General features: G+C 43.7%; 1 protein-coding gene across 1 annotated transcript; it reads right to left on the bottom strand.

Annotated features, from left to right (window-relative positions):
* Positions 1-3,937: 3,937 nt before the first annotated feature.
* COMTD1 (catechol-O-methyltransferase domain containing 1) lies at positions 3,938-18,128 on the bottom strand. The gene is made up of 7 exons (XM_072995002.2): positions 17,963-18,128; positions 13,701-13,828; positions 9,808-9,913; positions 6,558-6,676; positions 5,890-5,944; positions 4,871-5,004; positions 3,938-4,369 (listed from the first exon to the last, which is right to left on the bottom strand). The coding sequence occupies exons 1-7, from the start codon at positions 18,042-18,044 to the stop codon at positions 4,220-4,222; spliced, it is 774 nt and encodes a 257-aa protein (XP_072851103.2). The 5' UTR covers positions 18,045-18,128; the 3' UTR covers positions 3,938-4,219.
* Between the last annotated feature and the right edge of the window lie 4,502 nt (positions 18,129-22,630).

Below are 22,630 nucleotides of genomic sequence, written 5' to 3'. Positions count from 1 at the left end.
CACATGATGTATTTTGGATATAAGTTAAATAAGCAGGGGGACAATATACAGCCTTGTCGTATTCCTTTCCCAGTTTTGAACCAATCAGTTGTTCCATAGCCAGTTCTAACTGTTGCTTCCTGTCCCACATATAGATTTCTCAGGAGGTAGATGAGGTGGTCTGGCACTCCCATTTCTTTAAGGACTTGCCATAGTTTGTTGTGGTCTACACAAAGGCTTTTGAGTAGTCAATTCAACATGTTAGTTCTTACTAAATCTGGATCCAACCTAGTGTTCATTGTTAAAAAGCATTTGAAGAGAACCTATTCCGCTACATTCAAACTCTAGCCTCCATCCCATTATGGGACAAGCCTAAGAGGAATGTAGTCTTTCCCTGTGTCTCATGACCTTCTATTCATGTTAATCCTACGGTTGGTAACAGCTGATGCCCACTAGGGGTGATGGGGTAGAAAACACAGAAACTAATAGTGGGCGGAGTCAAGGTAAAAAGGTTGAGCCAGCAGCAAAAATGGGCATCCATACAGAGAGGCAGCCTGGAACTCACTCACTCGTAGTCTGCCTTATTTCACCCCATCCATACCTTCTATAACTCAGTTGGGGGGCACCAAGCGGCATGTTGCCTCCAAATTAGAGACATCCCTACCAGCTGCAGCTCATCTCTCCTGTCTCTTTAACCCAAACCCTGTCTCTGATAAGGAGACAAGCAGGACTGGGTAGGCTGAATGTGAAGCAGACCTGTGTCTCCCTGCCCTGAGAGACTGGCCTCCATTGCTCTTACTGCAGTTTTACTGTAATGAAAGAACGTTGGTATTGTAAATGTTTGCAGTAATTTGACGTGTGAGTTGCTTCTAAAACTGGCAGTAAGGCATAAGTGTGAACTATTTTCAGTAACTCTGACGCATTGTTAGGAATAAATGTTTTGAATCTGCAATCTCTCCCTGGAGTCTGAACAGTGTAGGAGGTTGCTGTATTTAGCACATCAAAGAGAAGCAAATTATGAATCTTTGAAGAATGATTTTACACCCCAACCTCCCCTTTTAATACAGCACTAGTCAATCAATAATCTTGCTGCTAACTCTGGGGAGGACTTTTAGTTGCCTTCATAAAATATTTTAATTGTCTAAAAATCATAAAATATAAGTAGGCACAATTTGCTTGGAACTCAAGAGAGTAATGCGAACAATAGAAAAAGATAAATGTTTGCTTTTCTGTGGACTTAAATCATTCTCTAAAATATGAAATGTAATGCAAAAATCCCATGAGTTATTGGCAATATTTACATTTGCAATAATAGGAATAAATATTAGAGCAGCTAGTTATGTACTCATCCGTGCACAAGAGAGAGATAAATACCTTGTTCAGAACGATGCATTAATTTCCCTCTTTTTTCAGATTTTATGACTGCTCATTCCTTTTTTCCTAAAGCATTGCTTTTAGACTGTGCCTTTCAGACAGAAGCATTTTATCAGGTGTTAACATCTTTAATTCATACCTTAATAAGAGCAAATAATTCTGTGCCATCAAGTCAGTTCTGGCATATGGCTACCTTTTCCAGGGTTTTCCAGTTTGCCAGGTAGAGACTAAGAAGTGGTTTACCATCCTGTTTTTCTGAAGGTGCCCTGGGACTGTGCAGCTGGCCCAAGGCCACACAGGCTGGCTCTACTCACAGGAGACGCAGTGGGGAATCGAACTCCGAATCTCTGGCTCCACATCCAGATACCTAAACCACTGAACTAAAATGCAGGTGTTTATCAGGCAATGAACCGAGTACAAAATTACACAGAAGCTTGGAGGGAGTAGGGGACATGCAGTTGCTTCTTATGGCCGCATTTGCAGACACCCATCCATTATTTTCAAGTCCTACCTAGAGATTCCTTGTTTCCCCTGGTGGTTTCACATCCAATAATTTATCAGGCGAAGTTGCATTTAGCTTTCAAGAAGGGACAAGAAATCGATGCCTACTGGGTGTTATGGTGACACAAACGGTATCATCCGGAGTAGTTTGTCCACCTGACCAGTTCATCTCCTTGTTTTAGAAGGGACCGCCCTTCTGGTTCATAATGGATCCAGCTTGCACTACAGTACAAATAAAGACCCCTGTTTTGAAGGAGCCAAAGCTGCTTGTGTGATTCTCGGACAGCAGAGCTTAGGATGGAAGGGCAAAGGAAGCTGCTGCCCTTCTCCATCAGACTTTAAAGAGTTGTAATGGCTCTCGGACTCTTTCAGTTCTATCAGAGTAACAAGATGACAGTTCCATCAAACAAACCATTCCTGCTCCTTCCCTCCCCCGCGCCCCACCCCCACCCAAACTACTAAACAGCTCCACCCAATCAGGCTAACCAGTGATGCGAATCTGCCAATGCTACGGCGAGGGTCACGATGGCTCAACATAATGAACACTCTTAACTCCTTGCAAGGTGTCAAGTGCAGACGGTCATGGACACATTCTGGGATGGACTGTACTGTACAGTGGTGCCTCGCTTTACGATTGCCCCGCATTACGTCGAATCCGCTTTACAATGATCTTTTTGTGATCGAAATTGCGACCGCAAAACGATGGTCTAAATGGGGGAATTTCGCTTTGCGATGATTGGTTCCCTGCTTCGGGAACCGATTCTTCGCAAAACAATGATTTTTAAACAGCTGATCGGCGGTTTCAAAATGGCCACCAGGTAACTTAAAATGGCTCCCCGCTGTGTTTAGGGACGGATTCCTCGCTATACAGGCAGTGAAAATGGCTGCCATATGGAGGATCTTTGCTGGACGGTGAGTTTTAAGCCCATTGGAACGCATGTTTTCAGTGCCTTTCAATGGGCTTTTTATTTTTGCTTTGCGATGTTTTCACTTACCGGTGATTTTCCTGGAACGGATTATCGCCGTTAAGCGAGGCACCACTGTACAATGAAGTATATCAATACATAAGAAAAATGTACAGCAACAGCAGAATCAATGTGTGCCCCTAGAGATTAATGGCACTCACATGCCACTCTCCTGCTTTGCAGCCCTCACTACATTTGAATTTCTCTGCTGCCAGTCAGATATTCTCTGCTGCATTGCAGCTACTGGGATCAGGACTGTTGGCAGGGATTTATTTGGCTATGGCTTTTTTAAAAGTTGCGAAAGCTCCTGCCCACTGACCTGAGGATTCCAAATGCTTCCCCAGGGATAAGAAGCTTTCAATTAATTTAAATTTATTATTTTGAGGGCTTTGATCCAATTTACATCAGTGGAACAATGGCAACAGATTTTGCCCAATGGACTGTCTGAAAAGGAGCCAATTTAAAGGTAGTGTGGTGCAAAAGTTACCTTGTTAAATGGGGACTTGAGATCTACTGACTGGGTGATTTTAGCCATGCTACACTGTTTTAATATGGTCTATCTCACAAGGCTGTTATGAAGGTAATGTAGAAAGAGGGAAATCTGCCCTGAAATCACTGGAGAAAAACCAGGATGTAAATCACAGAATCCTGGAGTTGGAGGGGGCCTAAAAGTTCTTACAGTCCAAGTCTCTGGTTAATGCAGGAATACAAGTTAAAATATATCTGACAGATGGTTGCCTCATTTTCTCTTGAATGCCTCCAGTTTTGGAGTGCTCACCATCTCTCAAGGTAATTGGTTCCATTGTTGTACTGCTCTAACAGTTACATAGGAGGTTTTTCCTGATAGTCAGCCAAAATCTGACTTCCTGTAACTTTAGTCTATTATTCCAAGTCCTACACACTGTGGGATTACTGAGAACAGATCCTGCCCTTCTTCTGATCTTTAACACTTTAAATGTTACCAATCAGTAAAGCAAACCACCCCTTCGCCTCTACTGTCCAGATTAGTTCATATCCCATTCCTTCCTCTTGCACTCATGTAAAAACACAAATATACTTCACTAGGTAAATCAGAAAAACAGACTACTTAGTTAAGAAAAACAAACGTTCACACTCTCTGTGAAAAAACAGCCTCCATTTTATCTTGAAAACATACAAGGCAATTTCTTCATAATTCTGTCCATGATTGTTAGCCATCGCTGTAGCAGATAAGAAAATAATTGGAGCGACCTCCTCTTTGTTTATATTACAATTTGAAGCCTGAAATATTTTGCTGAGACAAGATCAAAATACACATAATTGTATGTTTCCTCTTCATTCCCAATATGTGAAGAGGTTTTCAGGGCTCAGCCTACTTGCTTCTTCAAAGCCACCCTCCTCCTCTTTCTCCTCCTCCTCCATTAGAGCTTGAATGCCAATGTTAGGCCATCCCACATCATGATCATGCTTACAACCACACGCGGATCATGGAATATCTTTTCATTCAACTGATGCATCATCTGGGCAATATCATGACTTGCTGGTTTAAGTACCTTCCCCGACCACAAAACCTAACAGAGGGAAAGAAAGAGGAGGGTAACAGAAAAACAAAGGAACAGACGGACACCACACTCACTTTTTATTGCAACTATAATCATATGCAGATAGAACTGGAATCTAAAATTAGAAGTTTGCCTGTGTTCTACCAGATCTAAAGTATGCTTTCTGAGTCAATCTTTAGTTCTCTACCTGCAATGTTTGCCACAAGAAATTAAACCAATTTGTTGCCTTCACAGACTGACCTTTGCTTTATGAGATAGAAATGTTGCCCTTGGCTGATACTATGTAAACAGTTGAGCCAAAAGGGCCATTAAGTGAAGGAGCTACCTCATTTTTCTGGGCCTTTGCCCCTGTCAATTTTAACTATTTTTCTATGCATGTGTTATGTGTGTGTATGTATCTGCCAACTGTAGATAACTTCATGCTCAGAGAAGAAAGGGTTATTAGACCAATAAATTTGTTAAATGCTAAGGAGCCATGAGACCTTTTCTATTTCTTCCTGCAGTACTTACATTGTCAATAGCTATTATTCCCCCTTTTCTTACGAGGCGTAAACATTTTTCATAGTAATCATTGTAACTCTCTTTGTCAGCATCGATGAAAGCAAAATCAAAGGTTTCAGCTTCACCATTTGCTAGAAGTTCATCTAGACATAAGAGAAATATCATTTTACATGTAGAAATGAAGCCACTTTGCCTCCTAAGTTGGACTTAGAACTTCCAGACTCTCCTACACAGCTTGGGGCTGTTGTATAAAGAACAGCTGTTGCTCGATCACAGCCAAGCGTTGAGGTCTTCTGCTCATCCAAAGCTTTTCTAGGACCTCAAAGAGGAGCTAAGCTTTTCAGTAAAATTAGAAAAGCCTGCCCAGTAACTTCCACTAATCTCTCAGAATATCGTGCAGGTGCCATTTACAGTCATGCCCCGCTGGATTATTACCCCGCTCTACAACGAATCCACTTAACGCTGAAGTTTAGATGGGGTGTCACAGTGTTTAGATGGGGTTTTTTCGCTTAGCAATGATCGGTTCCCTGCTTCGGGAACCGATTTTTCGCTTTATGACGATCAGCAAACAGCTGATTGTTGGGTTTCAAAATGGCCGCCGGCCGAAGAAAATGGCTCCCCGCTATGTTAGGAACGCATTCCTCGCATTACAGGCACCAAAAAATGGCCGCCGTATGGAGGATCTTCACTGGACGAGCAGGTATTCAGCCCATTGGAACGCACTGAACGGTTTTAATGCGTTTCAATGGGTTTTTTTATTTCGTTTGACAACAATTTCACTCTACAGTGATTTTGCTGGAACAAATTAACGTCGTCAAGCAAGGCACCACTGTACAAAGATGTGAATATTCACACAGCCCACAAAAAAGAGGAAACAGCAGTAGTTGTGGTTTTCTGAGTAAGCCTCTGCTTCCCACCTCACTACTGGACCGGTGAAGCTAGTCTGTTATTGTTCCTACTTTTCTTCTTACATATTACCAGTTAGTTTTAATCTTTACATTTTGTAGTTTTGATCCATGTGTACGTACCCAAAGTTTGGATGGCTGGTTTTATCCTTAGGTCAATTTTATGATCTACTCCTGCCTGAAAGGAGAGGAAACATTATCAAAGGCACCCCAAGGGGAAAGATGGCAAAGTGCTTTGAGATTAGAAGCTGGACAAAATTCTGCCTCTCTACAGAAACCCTTTTGATTACTCCTGTTGTCAGGGTAGTGTTAGTACTTAATTTTGGCAGATGTAGGCATTAAGCCTGCAACAGAAGCACTAAGTACAGTATAAATCCAATGTAAAACTGGTAGGGGAAGACAGTGCGCTAATAGAGTTTGGCTAAATTCTCCAGTTGTGCAAGAGGTACCACATGCACACACTAGCAAGCAATAGTGTGGTCGTGGACAAAGTAACCTGCATCACTAGGCTGCATAATCAGCATTATCTGTACATGCAGGAAAATTCCATCATATGTTTGTATTATTGTTTTTCTAAAAACAACAACACTGTTTTTACACTGTGTAAGCACAACTGTGCTGAATTCTTCCCCCCCCCCCCAGTACCAGCATAACTCTTCCAATCAAGCACATAGTTCCTTCAACTTTAAACACCCAATCGAAGTTAGATGGTGCGCATATGTGACCTCCTATATCACATGCAGCTTAGCTCCCATTCTTAGCTCTGGGAAGTACCAGCTGACCTCGATTACCTCTTTCCAGAGAGGCTTCCCAATACTGGCATACTCTTCACTGACATCACAGGCAACAATTCTGCCATCCTCTGGTAGGACTAAAGCCATACTTAAAGTGTTGTAGCCTGTAAAAACACCTATTAATAAGAAATTGTTAAGTTAGTTTCAATGTCTATAACAAAGCAATCCCAAGAGTTCTAGACCCTACCTTTAACAACAAAATAACATCACTTATTTTTTCTCACATGAGTGACCTTGATTGGCTGGAGCATCTTGAATTAGTTAATTATGCACTTTCCAAGTTTGGGGGAGGGTACAGGAAGATGCATTTAAGCAACTCTCGACCTCATTTTGTATGAGACTGCCATCCCCTCACCAACTTGGCTCAAAAGAGCAGACCTTCCTGTGGTTCCTTCTTATCTACGCTAAAGAAATATTAGCCCTGTTCTCTAAACTCCAGGCACTTTGCAGTATCTTCTCCTCTCCTGTCTTTGCCATCGTTTCGTTTAGTCATTTAGTCATGTCCGACTCTTCGTGACCCCATGGACCAGAGCACGCCAGGCGCTCCTATCTTCCACTGCCTCCCGGAGTTGTGTCAAATTCATGTTGGTTGCTTCGCAGACACTGTCCAGCCATCTCATCTTCAGTTGTCCACTTCTCCTCTTGCCGTCGCACTTTCCTAACATCAAGGTTTTTTCCAAGGAGTCTTCTCTTCTCATGAGATGGCCAAAGTACTGGAGCCTCAGCTTCAGGATCTGTCCTTCCAGTGAGCACTCAGGGTTGATTTCCTTTAGAATTGATAGGTTTGTTCTCCTTGCAGTCCAGGGCATTCTCAAGAGCCTCCTCCAGCACCACAATTCAAAGGCATCAATTCTTCGGTGGTCTGCTTTCTTTATGGTCCAGCTCTAACTTCCATACATCACAACAGGAAAAAACATAGCTATGACTATTCGGACTTTCATTGGCAAGGTGATGTCTCTGCTTTTTAAGATGCTGTCAAGATTTGTCATCGGTTTCCTCCCAAGAAGCAGGTGTCTTTTAATTTCGTGGCTGCTGTCTCCATCTGCAGTGATCATGGAGCCCAGGAAGATAAAATCTGACACTGCCTCCATATCTTCCCCTTCTATTTTCCAGGAGGTGATGGGATAGAGAAATACAATACAGTGGTGCCTCGCTTAACAATTGCCCCGCATTACGACAAACTGGCTTTATGGCGATCTTTTTGCGATCGAAAAACGATGGTCTAAATGGGGGAATTTCGCTTTGTGATGATCGGTTCCCTGCTTCGGGAACCAATTCTTTGCAAAACGATGTTTTTTTAACAGCTGATCGGTGGTTTCAAAATGGCTTCCCGCTGTGTTTAGGGACGGATTCCTCGCTATACAGGCAGCGAAAATGGCCGCTGTATGGAGGATCTTCACTGGACGGTGAGTTTTTACCCCACTGGAACGCACTGAACAGGTTTCAATGCGTTTCAATGGGGTTTTTATTTTCGCTTTACGATGTTTTCGCTTAACAGCGATTTTCCTGGAACGGATTATCGTCGTTAAGCAAGGCACCACTGTATCTCCACAAGCCTGACTGATAGCTAATAGGGAAATTTTATTCATCTGAAAGTATGTTCATTTCAGACTCTGGGTTAAGGTAAGAACTGAAGTATGTAGATTTGTGTTTAGACTAACATAATTCCCAGGTATTCTTCTGTATTAATTTGGATTAAGACAGAAACGATGAGAGAAGGCACGTCGCCAACAAAACCTCAGTTACAGCTAAGAGGGTTGACACACACCTGGTGTTTCCAAACAAACACCACCCCACGACTTCACACATTTTTTCCTTCTCATTTAGCCCACCATGCCTGTCCTATGATTAAAATACAGCCAGCGATGTAGTTAGAGCCTATTACTGGAGTTAATTCTTTAAAGAATTAGTCATACTGTATTTAGTTTTCTGCTTCAGTCTGCAGTGTGGGAAGGACTGATTTCTTATTTAGACACTATACAGTGGTGCCTCGCTTAACGTTTGCTTCGTTTAACGTTTTTTTCGCTTAACGTTTATTTTTTCAGAGGCAGATTGTGCTTCGTATAACGTTTTTCCCTATGGGCGATTTTCGCATAGCGTTTTTGGGACCATGCTTCGCTTAACGTTTTTGGTTTTAGGTCCCCTGCTTCGCTTAACGTTTTTTTTGTTTTCAATTTAAAAAGTGTCTTAGAAGGGTCCAAAACGGTTCTAAATGCTTGGATTCGTTAGAGGACCCCTTAAGTCATGTGCAAACCTGATTTGGCTTTGATCTGACGTTTCGTTAATTTTTTGTGAATTTTTGTTTTTTGGCCCATAGGAACCAATGGACCTGTCAAAATCTGACAGCTCCATGCTTTCCTATGGGGGAGAAAACAATTTACAAAAAATTAACGAAAGTTCAGATCAAAGCCAAATCAGGTTTGCACACAATTTAGGGGGTCCTCTAACGAACCCAAGAATTTAGAACAGTTGCTGAGTCTTCATTAATTTTTTGTGAATTTTTTCTTCCCCCATAGGAATTAATGGAGCTGTCAGATTTTGACAGCTGTCAAAAGTTGGGGGAAAAAAATTCACCATTAATTAACGAAAAGTCAGATCAAAGCCAAATTAACTTTTGCATCCGTTTTAGAGGGTGCAGAAGCTAATCCAAGCATTTAAAACCATTTTTGACCCTTTTATGACACACTTAATTTTGCAAAAATTGACTTCGCAAAGCCATTGAAACCTATTGAGTCAGCTACAATACATTCCAATGGAGGATACATTGTATCATTTAACGATGTTTCCTATGGGTTTTTTCGCTTAAGGACGGCAATCCGTGCCTATTGGAACGGATTAACCGGTTTCCAATGCATCTCTATGGGAAATGGTGTTTCGCATAAAGTTTTTTTCGCATAAGGTTTGTTTTTTTGGAACCAATTAAAAACGTTATGTGAGGCACCACTGTATATGTTCCACTCCTTTCTTACTTTTCCCTCACATCACCTAGTGATCTTCACAGTCAAGTGGGGATCTAAACCCAGGTCTCTCTGAGTTCCCTATCCACCAACTACACCCCACGAGCTGTGGATTAAGATGTTCTAGACCTTGTAGAGCCAATTAACACACAGGCACCAAGGAGTAATGACTAGAACATGAACAGGCACTCCGCTTCCTCCTTTTCTCCCCTCACTCTGCCTCTGGTGATGCACCTGGATCCACATTCTACATTCCTGGAGCCCCGGCTGAGGGTGAGAGGCTTACATACCAACTTCAATTGCTTTCTTTGCTCTGATCAGCTTTGCCAGGTTTGCCAGAAGCTGGGCCTCATCACAAGACACCATCATAAAGCCATGACGACATTGTGATGTAATCTAGAAAAAGAGGCCAAAATGTTAATGCTGCTCTTCAGCCAGCTATGTATCCCTTAAAGTTCTCAGTAGTGCTGTTTTGTTTGTTTGTTTGTTTGTTTTAGGTGATGGTGGAGTAATGTGCACTCGTGATGAATTATAGTTACATTGCATATTCCAGGGCCAGCATAAGTGATTTTGGCGGCAAACCCAGGTTTCCTGAGTCCTAGTCCATTACTCTGCCCACAACACCACAGTGGGTACCCAATAGTTACTCACCCCTCAGCATTTTTGCTATTGCGATTTCAGTTTTCAAAGCTATGTAAGTTTATCTGAGGATAAGCGATACATACTTTTGAACACACCTGCACAGGCTTGTAGCTGCTGTCTCGGCCATGGCAAAACTACACTTGCTGGATAGGAGTGCCAGGAAAAAACCACTTTATCAGATGATGGCAAAGGGAGATTAATCACAAATCATGCAACCACAATTACTATCTCAGGGATGGGTTCCAGAAGAAGCTCAGAGGCATGCCTAGGCAGAAAGGCCTGCAGCATGGAGACAGCTCTACTTCTCTGTGTTGCACTGATCTTCAGCTTGATACAAATGGGTATACAGCCGCTACTACATTCAGAACTGAGCTGTTTGCTGTAGGTTTCCATTCATTATAGAATAATATATCCTAGAGGGGTCTTATTTTATGGACAGGAGAAAATGTTATTGCTGTCTTGGAGGCTTAAGCACAGAATGAACAGTCAGTTCAACATCTATCCATTTAATTGCTTTCATGATGCCATAGCAATTAAAAAAATGAAATTTGTGACATGCATATAATAGGCAACTTTAGTCTATGAATTCCCCCCCCCCATTGGAATGCATTGAATGCAGCTGTCAAAATTGGGTTCAATGCATTTCAATCGGGGGGAAAACTTTGCCAAAAATTAACGAAGAGTCAGAACAAAGCCAAATTAAGTCTGCACACGTTTTACAAGGTGCTCTAACGAATCCAAGCATTTAAAACAGTTTCTGACTCTTCGTTAATTTGTGGTGAATTTTTTTCTCCCCATTGGAATGCATTGAAGTGCCCGTTTGACAGCTGTCAAAATCGGTTCAATACATTCCAATGGGGGAGAAAAAAATTCACCAAAAATTAACGAAGACTCAGAACAAAGCCAGATTACATTTGCACATGTTTTAGAAGGTGCACTAATGATTCCTAGCATTTAAAACAGTTTTGAACATTTTAAGACACTTTTAAAATTGCAAAAATGGACATCGTTAAGCGAAACAGGGGACCCAAAATGCATTTGCTATGCGAAGCATGGTCCCGAAATCGCTAAGCGAAAATCGCCCATAGGAAACATCGTTAAACGATGCGGAAAATTCTTTTAAAAACCCATCGTTAAGTGAATACATTGTTAAACGGAGCAATCGCTAAGCGAGGCACCACTGTATCAGAAGGGGCCAGTGGGTGGCAAAACTCTTCGGATTTAACTAATGCGTGCAACCCTGCAGATGTTTGCCTATGAATTGTGTTGTGTTGACCAGGTCCTACTCCTGACTAAATTTAGAATGGTGGCTTCAGCAAGTTTACAGCACCTGCAAGGGAATAGAAAGGGACAGGTCAATTCTCAGTCAGATGGCAAACCTGAGATTTACCAGTTCAGATAAGAGGTGGGTGTGTTTTGTGTGTGTGTCAGCTCACACACAGCTGTCTCAGAAAAGGAGGACAAAATGGCTGTACAATACGAAACGAGCACATTAGGTAGAAAGAACCTCTTGCGCTTCAGCTTTGATGTGCAGGACTTCTTACGTACATAGGATCATTTGATCCTGTTTGCCTCCATCTGCATTTCAAACTGGTACAGCCCAGGAACAGGTTTACTACCTCAGTGGGAACTAGACACAGGCTGAAATCCTGTTGCTTAGCATACTGAGGCACATAAGAGTCAGCCCACTGAATAACTGCTGATTTGGTGAGTCAACTCCTTAATAAGCCCCACTGATTCAATGGGCCTACTGTAGTTGCAATTTACTGTTATGCAACAGGATTTCAGCCAGTGTTTGAATTATAGAGAGCTCTCGACGGTATGGTTAAAAAGATCTGGGAAGGAGGGTTTGTGGCGAAGGCCATGGAGTTCAGTAAGGCCAGTGGTCCCCAACCTTGGGCCTCCAGATGTTTTTGGACTACAGCTCCCAGAAATCCTTGCACACACAGCTAGTGGTGAAGGTTTCTGGAAGTTTTAGTCCAAGAACGCCAGAGAACCAAAGGTTGGAAACCGCTGAGTTAAGGCCCTCTAGCTTTCCTACACCCCTCAGGAGTCGGAGCACTGAGAGTAACTTTACTTCAGCTGTGATGATGCTGGTGCCAAAGAGGAATAATCTTACAGACTGCTCTTAAGCAAATTCTCATCAGAAAGATGTCTGCCCTAGTTATAAACCACAAAAGCTGAATCTCAGCGCAGGTCGGCAGAAGGTACTGTGACTGGCTGGATTTGTCTGGGCTCTGACTGGTGTCTAAGTCTCTCACATGGCACATGAAAGAGCAATATTACTACTGGAGAAGCTGATGAACTCAACTTTAGGTAAGCAAGCTCTATCCCACAAAGCACATCCAGCAGCCAGACTCCTTCTAAGTAGAGACCACCTAACCACAACATTCCAGGCCCCTGGCTATCACCTTGTTGTGCTACTGCAGTGTGTTTTATCTGGGGTTAGCTTTGGAGAACTGAGAAATTACAACTAGGGAAAACTGCAAGCCATGTTTATTAGCTGTTGATTGAACAAGGAACATACCTCACTTGTTTTGAAACAGTTATTCAAGAGACTAAGCTATTTCTAAACAGAATTCAAAGTGCCTGTATTAACCTCTAGTGCCCAAATCATGCTGAGACCAAACAACGGAAGTTGACAACCAGTTGACAACCAGGCCTCCAAGGCCCCTCTCTGACCAACGGAAGTAAGCCAGGTAGTTTTCAGAGATGGGCCTTTTCATTGGTGGCCCCCAGTCGTCACAATTCCTTTGGAATTGGAATTCACCTGTTGCTGTTTAGTCGTTTTGTCGTGTCTGACTCTTCGTGACCCCATGGGCCAGAGCATGCCAGGCCCTCCTGTCTTCCACTGCCTCCCGGAGTTTGGTCAAATTCATGTTGAATTCACCTAGCACCATCTTTGTTGCATTTTCTTTTTATTGGTGCAAGGCTTTTCATTTCTTTGTTTTATATTGTTATTTTATAACCTTTTTTCCCCTCAAGATTCTTACCTGAAATTGTGACTGATCTGGTTCCTTACCCAATATCCAACACCAAACTCAGTTTGGGCTGCATTACATGTTAAGCAATAGTAAGAATGAGAAGCAAATATGCAATAAAACCTTTTAAAAATATATTCTAGAAGGTCTCTACTTCATATTTTGTAAGTAGATGCCACATGCCATAAACAATGAAGATGAAATTAAAGGGCGAATGATATGAGATGTCACCTTTCTAATTACGAAGTTATAAAAATGCCATCTGTCCAGAACAATGTTCATTCAAAATGCCTGTGTCTGAGGAACCAGCTTGCAAACAAAACTTATTGTTACCTCCCAGATCAGCAATTACCAATCAAATGCAAATGGAACTGCAAATTGCAGACCTGTGGTAACCTTTCATTGGGACAATCAAACATCCTTTACCTCTTAAGGAATCTCCGCTTCTAACTGTGAAGCTGCTGTTTTGTATAATCTGAATCTCATATCCAGGTGTCTGTGAAATGCAAGGCAGATTCTAAAAGAATGTTTTTAAAAACATCAGTAAAATGCATACTAACCAATCTCAACTTCTTTAGGATAGGGTGCTCCCGTAAGGAGTAATCTAGAATATACTGCTGTAATTGGCTGTTCTTCTCATAGGACGAACCTTTGAAAGTACCAAAATGTAACCTTGAATATCTTCTGCCTTAAAAACAAACAGATCAACAACCACATGAGACAAAATTACACTCCCATTTCAATCCAAAGGCACAGGCACATACTTGCAACAAATAGTTTTGAAATGTTTCACAATAAGCCATGCTAAGGGTGACTGTGGCAGGATCAGTCCCTTCCATTTTCTCTTTAAATATACATTTTTAAATTTACCTTTTAAAGTGATGGAACCATGCAGTCATCTGCCAAGAGGCAAGCACAGGTTTCAACAAGGAACAACTTGTATGTTTAAGTCTTTGCTTATATGTAATAAAGGGGTTCATTAATAAGGCAACAGGAGCGGCTCAGCAATGGAATAGAGAGCATCAGAGGTGGGGGGGGGACTCTCTGTCATTGAAGGTTTTTAATCAGAAGGTTAGATAGCCACCTGTCAGGGATGCACATGTCCTGCTTTGGCAAGGGGTGGGGATGCCCTCCAGTTCTAGAACTCAAGAAGCCTAATGTTCCCAGCAAAGAATCCCATGTGGTTGAAATGACTTCTGGAGATGATGTGTCGCACCCGGGATCAACCCAGGATAAGGAGTGAAATCCAGTTTCTTAGCATAGTAAGTTGCAACTAAAGTAGGCCCATTGAATCAATGGAACTTACGGAGGAGTTGACTCACTAAACCTCCACTGATTCACAAACCTAATGTGAGCAACAGAATTCCAGTCATTGTGTTGCTTGAGGCTGCCCTGTCTCGACCCCTAGGCATAAAACCCAAGGCCAGCCATACTGTAGAGCACCAGAGACATATTCTCCCACAAGGGCTTCTCCGTGGGCACAGTGAAGGAGAAAAAATGCAACAGTAATACAATAATAACAAATAAAAGCATTTGATTCCCTTTTAGAACACCTGAGCCCAGCAGCCTCTGATCACCTGAAAGGGAGATCTCTACATCTCCATACCATTTCAGATGTTAAATTCTTAGTGGAGATTCAGAACTGCAAGAATAAGTATGAGAATCTTGCATCTGTATTCCCAGTATTACACAGGCTATGAGGGAGCTGCATCACAAAGTGGAGTGTGACTTTTACTAGGAATCAAAGCAGCTCAACCTGATCCACCCACTCGTGGTGGCTGTATAGGTCATTCCCTCATACTTGAGGCCTTCCTCATTCATGGCAAGAAGAAGCATATTCACTCAGGCTGCGCAATCTTTCCCTTTAGTTGTAGACTGAGACTACGTGTGAACAAAGAAGTTCTGGAACACAGGAGGGAGCGGAAAATCCATGCTTCCCTCTCTCATTCCTAGAAGACGTACTGCTGTTAGGCCCTACATGGATTTCCCTCCTTAGAGATAATCAGGGAGGATGAAATGTTCTCTATTTTGGGGTACCCAGTGTGGTGTATTGGACAGAGTGATGCACTAGGACCCAGTGTAGGCATCCTTCAATCTCGAGAGACTATGGTAACGTGCTTTGTATGGAGGATGTGGAACAGCAGGACACTAGAGTTTGAATCCCTGATCAGCCACGGAAGCTCATTGGGGGAGTGGGACTGGTAAGAGCACTCCCTGAGTATCTCACTTACCTTAAAAGCCCTATTAGGCTTGCTATAAGTCAATCATGGCTGACTATGGGATAATAATCTTAATTTAAAAAGTATTTCAGCTCAAAGAGCTCAGTTACGAAATAAGGGTTACAAAATCTGATTCTGTTTTATAAGGCAATGTATTTACACAGTTTTATACATTGTATTTATAAATACCATGTATTTAAAAAGTTACAAAATATTCTGCAACATAGTTGAACATTTATCCAACTCAGGCTTCGATGACATGAGATTCTATATAAATGATTTGGATTAATCTTTCTATGTCCCCCCAGTATTCAATTCAATAGATGTATTATGTCTTTGATGTTTAGCAAATTAGAACTGGCTTATAGCGATCCTAATAGGTCTTTCAAGGTAAGTGACATACTGAAGGAGGAGTTTTACCAATCTTACCCTCCCCTGTCAGTTTCTTGGTCAAGTGGAGTTCACACTTGGTTCTCCTGCGTCCTACTCCATCCGCTACACCACTCTGGGTATCAATTTGGTGGCTACTGTCAGAAAAAAAAATGTGCAGTTCTCAAAACGGGGTTGTAGTTCTGGAGATTAACAGCAATGTGCAAATATTTGAAATAAACTAGATCAACTCTGTTTGACAACTATAAATTATTTCTGGAGGTTTTTTAAAAAATTCTTTCTCTCAACAAAATCTAATGGTGGAAGTTCTTGGAAGCTCTATCTCAGATGGCCTCCAATATTCTCCCTGCGTGACTATACCTTTAGAGGGGCTGTCCCTCTGCAATTGTGTAGAGACAGTCAAACCTTCACCTCTTTCTCAAGTGCACACTTTCAGATGCCAGAAGAATAAATCACCAGGTGATTACTGGAGGTGGAGTCAAGCTGGGCAAGGACGTTTGTGAAACATATGTCTTAAGGGGACAGCAAGCAAGAGCAATTCCTAGTGTGGTGTAGTGGATAGAGTGATGGACAAGGACTCTGGAGAACAGGGTTCGAATCCCCACTTGGCCATGAAAACTCGCTGGGGGAGTGAAACGGGCAAGATCACTCCTTAAATATCTCACCCTGAAAGCTCTGTTAGTTGTACGTTGGTTCTGACATGGCAACACAGAACACAAGCAAGAGTGCCCTTTCTATGGGGAAGAGGGGAATTACATGATGAAACTGATTATTTCTGAGGAATGGTTCTCAGTAAATTCATTCGGATAGAAAGCCAAGTGTTATAGCCCTTGCTCCTGTCTGGGGCTGGCCGAGCCATGAACCCTAACCACAGTGTGGTAGCACTAAATGACACGGCTGCCTCATTCTTCCTCCAGGCTTCACTGAAACCCTCGACAGGACTGTGGTTCTGTTATGCAGGATCAGGCACTGTTCAGGACTCAATGTGCAGCGCTGGGATGAGCACAGCATGGGGCAACCCTCTTCCTCCATCCGTTCCAATCAGTAGCGCCACACAAGGTTTGCTCCATGCTGAGTGCTGCACAGCACACAATCACACCTGTATTTGGCGGGTCTGAGTGAGTCCTGGGGCTCAGCGTCTTTGAATGTCTTCCCTAAATATGGGGCAAATGGCTTTTGCTCCCAAACCTAACCCAAGGGCTTTGGAGAACGAGAGGGAACACACTCTCACACAGGTTAAACTCAGATATTTTTAAATTCCTCTTTTATGGGTAACATCTGGAAGAATTTGGCCTTGGAAAATGGGCACCTGGTGGCACCTGTCACAATTCCCTCCCTTTCGGTTACCATATGTGGGGGCACTACTGCTTTTGCTGCTTAGTTAACCCCCTTTGGCAAACCAGTTTGTATCAAATAAGGCATCTTCGGTGCTGGCCAATCACCCCCAAAAAAGTCTTTAAGTTGCAAAGGGACAGTGCTCCTAATGGGTGAACGGGGACAGGGGTGTTAAGCGGGGATATGCCCGCCTCCCCATCATTTCCCCTCCATTAGTTTCCAGATCGCTCCTCTGGCTGCTAATGGCTCCGCCTGGAGTGTGGCTCTCCCCCCCCCCCCCGCTGCCTGGGCTCAAAGACAGTAACCCCCTCCCGTCACCCTGTCTTTTGGGAGGGGCACCCCTAGGTGCCAAGCCCTGGCTGCCCTTGCCCTCCAAAGGCTGGTAGCCCCGCCTCGGTACCCCTGCCAGCAGGCACCGCTCCACCCGCCTGGCAGCGAGAAAAGAAAGGTGGACGACCGCTCCGACAACCTCGAGGGTAACGGAGCGCAAAGGTGAAAGAAGCGCGCCTCACGGCAGCTCGCCGCACAAGGGTGACGAAACTGCACCTGTTGGATTGCCTGCTCCAACACTTTTAGGAAAGGACTCAGTCCCATTGTGACTACTTCTCAAAATATGTAGCGACGACGACCTTCCCTGGGAGAGCCCTCTGAAATCCAGGAAGGCCAGCCGAAGCCCATGAACGTCGGGATCCCCCTCCGCCCCCGTGTTCTGACCCTAAGCAACGCGGGCCCCGCTTCTCCCTTCTGCATCAGAAAGTGGATGGCACGGGGGTGAAACTACACCACGGCGCACGGGGATGGCGGTGAGAACGGAGTCGGGGGTTGGCTGAGGGTGAGGAGGGGTGGGGAGAGAGAAAGAGGCAGAAGTTCCTTTCTACCTGCCAAGAACCCGGCCAGAGCCACCGCCCCGAGGGCTGCCGTCCCAACCAGCGCTTCTTTGGAGATGTTGAATGCAGGCATCCTGGGCAGAGAGAGAAGATTCCCCCCCTCCCAGCCAACCAGGCAGGAACGAGCCGCGCCACCTCCGCCCCCGCGGAACTTTCCCAGCGCCGCCTTTACGGAGAGAGGGTCACGTGGGGCTCCATTCAAGTCCCGGGACCGCGGGCGGGGCAGGTCACGTGACGCCCGGCTGCAATCGCGAGCCCGAGAGCTGGCCGTCCAAACGCTCCGGGGTCGAGCCTACCCACCTTCCAACCCCGATTCCTAACCCTGGTGATGATTGGGGTTTTTGCAGCCGAGAGCCTTCGCGGTGCAAAGGCGTTCAGGCGTTGTGACAATATTGCCAGAAAAGGACGGGCGTCCAGACCCGGCAGAACCCCCAATCATCATCATCATCTTTCCCCAGGTGACGCTGGGATGGCGTTGGGGGACTTGCCTTCTCTCAGCCGGGACCGGAGACACTGCCAGACTAGGGACCGCAGAGAGAGAGAGAAGGAGCGGGGGAACGAGGAAGGCGGATGGTTCCTCAGATAAGTTATGTTTGGACTACAACTCCCAGAGCCCCCTCCGCCAGCGTCTCAAGGGCGGGCAAGGTCAGTGCCCTTGCTGGCTGGGGAGGCTGTAGTTTGAAAGATGACTTTTCTAAGGCCTGGTGCTTCCTGCCGACGGTCTAAAAACAGCCCTTCCGAGGCGAGGGTATGTCTGACTGAAATGAGTGCCCCGCCTCGCCGCTCCGCTTCTAAGCCACAAGCACAAGCATGGCGGTGTTGCCCTTCTACATGCCAGCAATACCCTTTTTGGGAGCTAGTATGTTTCCTGAGGGCAGACCCCTGGAAGTAGGTAAATACATGGGGGGGGGCAACGGTGCCGCCGGAACCCGTGGCTTATTGGTGAAACAGATGTCTCTTCCCATATATTGGGGTATCTAAACACCCTCCCCCCTGCTTTTTGCTGTTTAGTCGCTAAGTCGTGCCTGACTCTTCGTGACCCCATGGACCAGAGCCCACCATGCCCTCCTGTCTTTCACTGCCTCCTGGAGTTGGGTCAAATTCATGTTGGTAGCTTCAATGACACTGTCGTCCCCTTCTCCTCTTGCCTTCACACTTCCCCAACATCAGGGTCTTTTCCAAGGAGTCTTCGCTTCTCATGAGATGGCCAAAGTATTGAAGCCTCAGCTTCAGGATCTGTCTTTCGAGTGAGCAACCCCCCCCCCCACATGCCATCAAGTCAATTTTTACTTGCAGCAACCCATCCCAGGGCTTCCTAAGTAGACAGCACTCAGAAGGGGTCTGCCATCCTTTTCTTCTAGGGGGCCCTCTGGGACTGTGCTGCTTGCCCAAGGCTGCACAGGCTGGCTCTTTTCCCGGGGTAGGCATGGTAGGGAATCAAACTCCCAACCATGCTCTGCAGCTGATATCCCCCTCACTGAGCTATCCAGCCAGCTGCATTAACTTGCACTTTTTATAATGCTTTTGTCTTTATACTTTTTGTAGGGGGAGGGGCACTGGGGGTAAAATGAAAAGGCCCAGTTAAGGTACTGTTGCTACCAGAAAGACTGCAGCACCCAAAAGGCCCCTCATATTTAGAACCAGCCGCTCTAACCCTATTGCAGGCATGTTGCCCTATGGCAGGGGTGAGCAAAACAAACCCTACAGATGTTGCACTTCATCTCTCATCAGTCCTGTTGGCATAAATAACACCGAGGAATGCTGGGGGTTGTAATCCAGCACCACCCAGAGGGCCCTGCACTGTCTGCCTGTCCCCCTAAGATGCAAGCAAACAGCCTGCGTTCTTAAGATGGACATCACCAGGAAGCTTGGCCTTTGGACTTGCAGCTAAGGTTGTTTTATTTGTGTTAGCAGACATTAGTGAGATACCGTAATCACTAATCAGAATAGGCAGACAAAGAATAGGGGGTGTGGTGCTGGTTTTGTAAAAAAATTAAAGAGAGAGAGAGAGAGAGAGAGAGAGAGGTGGGTATCTATAAAGGCGGCTTACGCAGGGATGGGAAATGCCACAGTTGCCAAAATGCCTTTTGTGCAACTGTTGCAATAGTGCAGGGCTGTTCCATTTGCCTTGGCACCTGGCCATCTCGTGGGAGAAGGCCGTCCCTTGCACAAGTTTGCTAATGTCAGCACAGAACCCTTGGGCCTCACGGGTGGGCAAGTTTGCATGATTTGGCAGTGTTTGAGGGCTTCTAGCATGGGGTGGGGGTGGGGGTGGGGGTGGGGGAGGGTTGTCCCACCAAGTCAGCTGAACAAGAGAGGGCCAGACTCGATGAAATGGCTGAGTTTCATGCTTGAAACTGTCTTCCTGGTTTTATTTTTAGAGAAGTAATTCCAATGGCTGGGCATAGCAAGACGTGCACAGCAAGTGCGTACACATCTACTTAGACGTTGTCGTATTCTCCCTCTTCCTCTTTAACAAAAAAACCCCAAACAGACAAACAAACAAACAAAAACTGGAGAGGAGTATTATTAGATTAGGAACACAGTGCTGGGAGAAAAGGTTTAATTCAACCCAACCCCCACTTCATTGTATTAACTGCCATTTTTCCCCTAGACATTTTAATTACCTTTTTTTTTTTATCTCCAAGCAATAGATACCTAGAGAACTTGTTGAAAAACAGCCCTGACAATTGCTTTGTATTTGGGTGAGAAGTGGTTAACTGATGAAAAAAAAAGGAGTCAGGTTCTGGGATTTCCCCCCTCCTTCATGTCTCTTTCATGAATGCTAGTGAGTAGAAGAGAGTGTCCTGTAGTGTAGACCACCTGGACTGCACACTCGATGATCCACAGGGTCCCTTCCAGCTCTGCAGTTCTAAGGATGATGATAACTTGTAGCTGCCACAAACATTTCATAACTGCCTTATATGTATCTGCATCAATCAAATTAATTGGAGAATGGATTGAAATCTCCCATGGATACAAGGTGTTTAGGACTGGTTCTTCCAGGCTTGTTTTTGGGCCCAAAACAAGACAAGGAAGGAAGGAAGGAAGGGAAAAAATAACTAGTAACATTCTAAAGGTGGCTATAAATCATATTTCCAGCAGTCTGCCTCCATCTAGTGGCAATTCTGAGTAAAAACAAGAGAAAGCATGCAATTTCTAACATTTTGTGTAATTGTTTCTATGGTTCACCTTGTTGAAGATTATAAAACAAATAAACCTTTATTGTGAAAGTTGGTATTCCATAGTTCTTGAAGGATGGTGGTTGTGAGAACTGTTGCAGTATAATGCCTAACTTTGAATCACCAGCTTGAATCTTACGTCTGATATTAACTCCTGAGGTGGGTTTCAGTATCAATATTCTTACTGTTGTTGCCATTGTTGTCCATAACATGTTTTCTTGAACATGAAGGAGGATAACAGTTACTTACTATGTAGAGCTGCTATAGAGTTTATGACTGGATAATGCACATGAAATGGTTTGATCACTTAAAAATATTACACATTATCAATATTTTAAATACAAAATTATTAATGTATTGCTGAGGGCGATGGCAACAAACATAACGATAATAGTTTTGAAAGTTCAAAAGTGCTATGTCAATGTGAGGTGTGTATATAGCTAGATGATATCAAGTTTTGTCATATTTTTATACAGTAGGACCCATATATTTTATTTATCTATCTATCTATCTATCTATCTATCTATCTATCTATCTATCTATCTATCTATCTATCTATCTATCTATCTATCTATCTATCTATCTATCTATCTATCTATCTATCTATCTGTCTGTCTGTCTGTCTGTCTGTCTGTCTGTCTGTCTGTCTGTCTGTCTGTCTGTCTATCTATCTATCTATCTATCTATCTATCTATCTATCTATCTATCTATCTATCTATCTATCTATCTATCTATCTATCTATCTATTTATTTATTTATACCCCGCCCATCGTGTTTTCCCGAAAATAAGACAGGGTCTTATATTATTTTTTGCTCCAAAAAACGCATTACGGCTTATTTTCAGGGGAGCTTTATTTTTTTTTTTCATGTACAATCTGTGTTTATTCAAATATAGTCCTGTCATCAACTTTTGGTTGCTGGACAGTGGTGGAGGGCAGGCTTTCACTTAACTAGGGCTTATTTTTTGGGTAGGGCTTATATTACGAGCATCTTGAAAAATCATACTAGGGCTTATTTTCAGGTTAGGCTTATTTTCAAGGAAACAGATTATAAATACAGCTGCATTCCCATATAGATTAATTCAGTCAATTATCCCCATTTCACTAGAAGTTACCTATTTTCTAGGTGTGGAAATATAGTTCACATTGTAATACCCTGTAAAATAAAATAAACCATGAATTAACCTTCATTGAAAGTGTTGCTGTATACATATTTCTTGATATTTCTATTTTTCTACTCTCTTGTATGAATTTTTCTTAATGCAGTTGTAGTGACTGAATTTAAGAGGTTTAAAACAAGGCAACGTGGAGCAGGAGAGAAAAGTCCCCACTTACTCCAGTTAGAATAGGAACGTGTGTCTGTCTGAAGCAGAGCAGGGTGCCTCCATGAACCATTGCTGACAGAGTACACTGCTATCTCTGATTTTGGTCTTTCTTAACATTCACTTTACATATGTATGACTAGAAGTAGTTTCCCT

Source organism: Pogona vitticeps, chromosome 3 (assembly GCF_051106095.1).
Source record: "Pogona vitticeps strain Pit_001003342236 chromosome 3, PviZW2.1, whole genome shotgun sequence".
NCBI lineage: Eukaryota > Metazoa > Chordata > Lepidosauria > Squamata > Agamidae > Pogona > Pogona vitticeps.
This window is presented reverse-complemented; position numbering and strand designations above follow the sequence as displayed.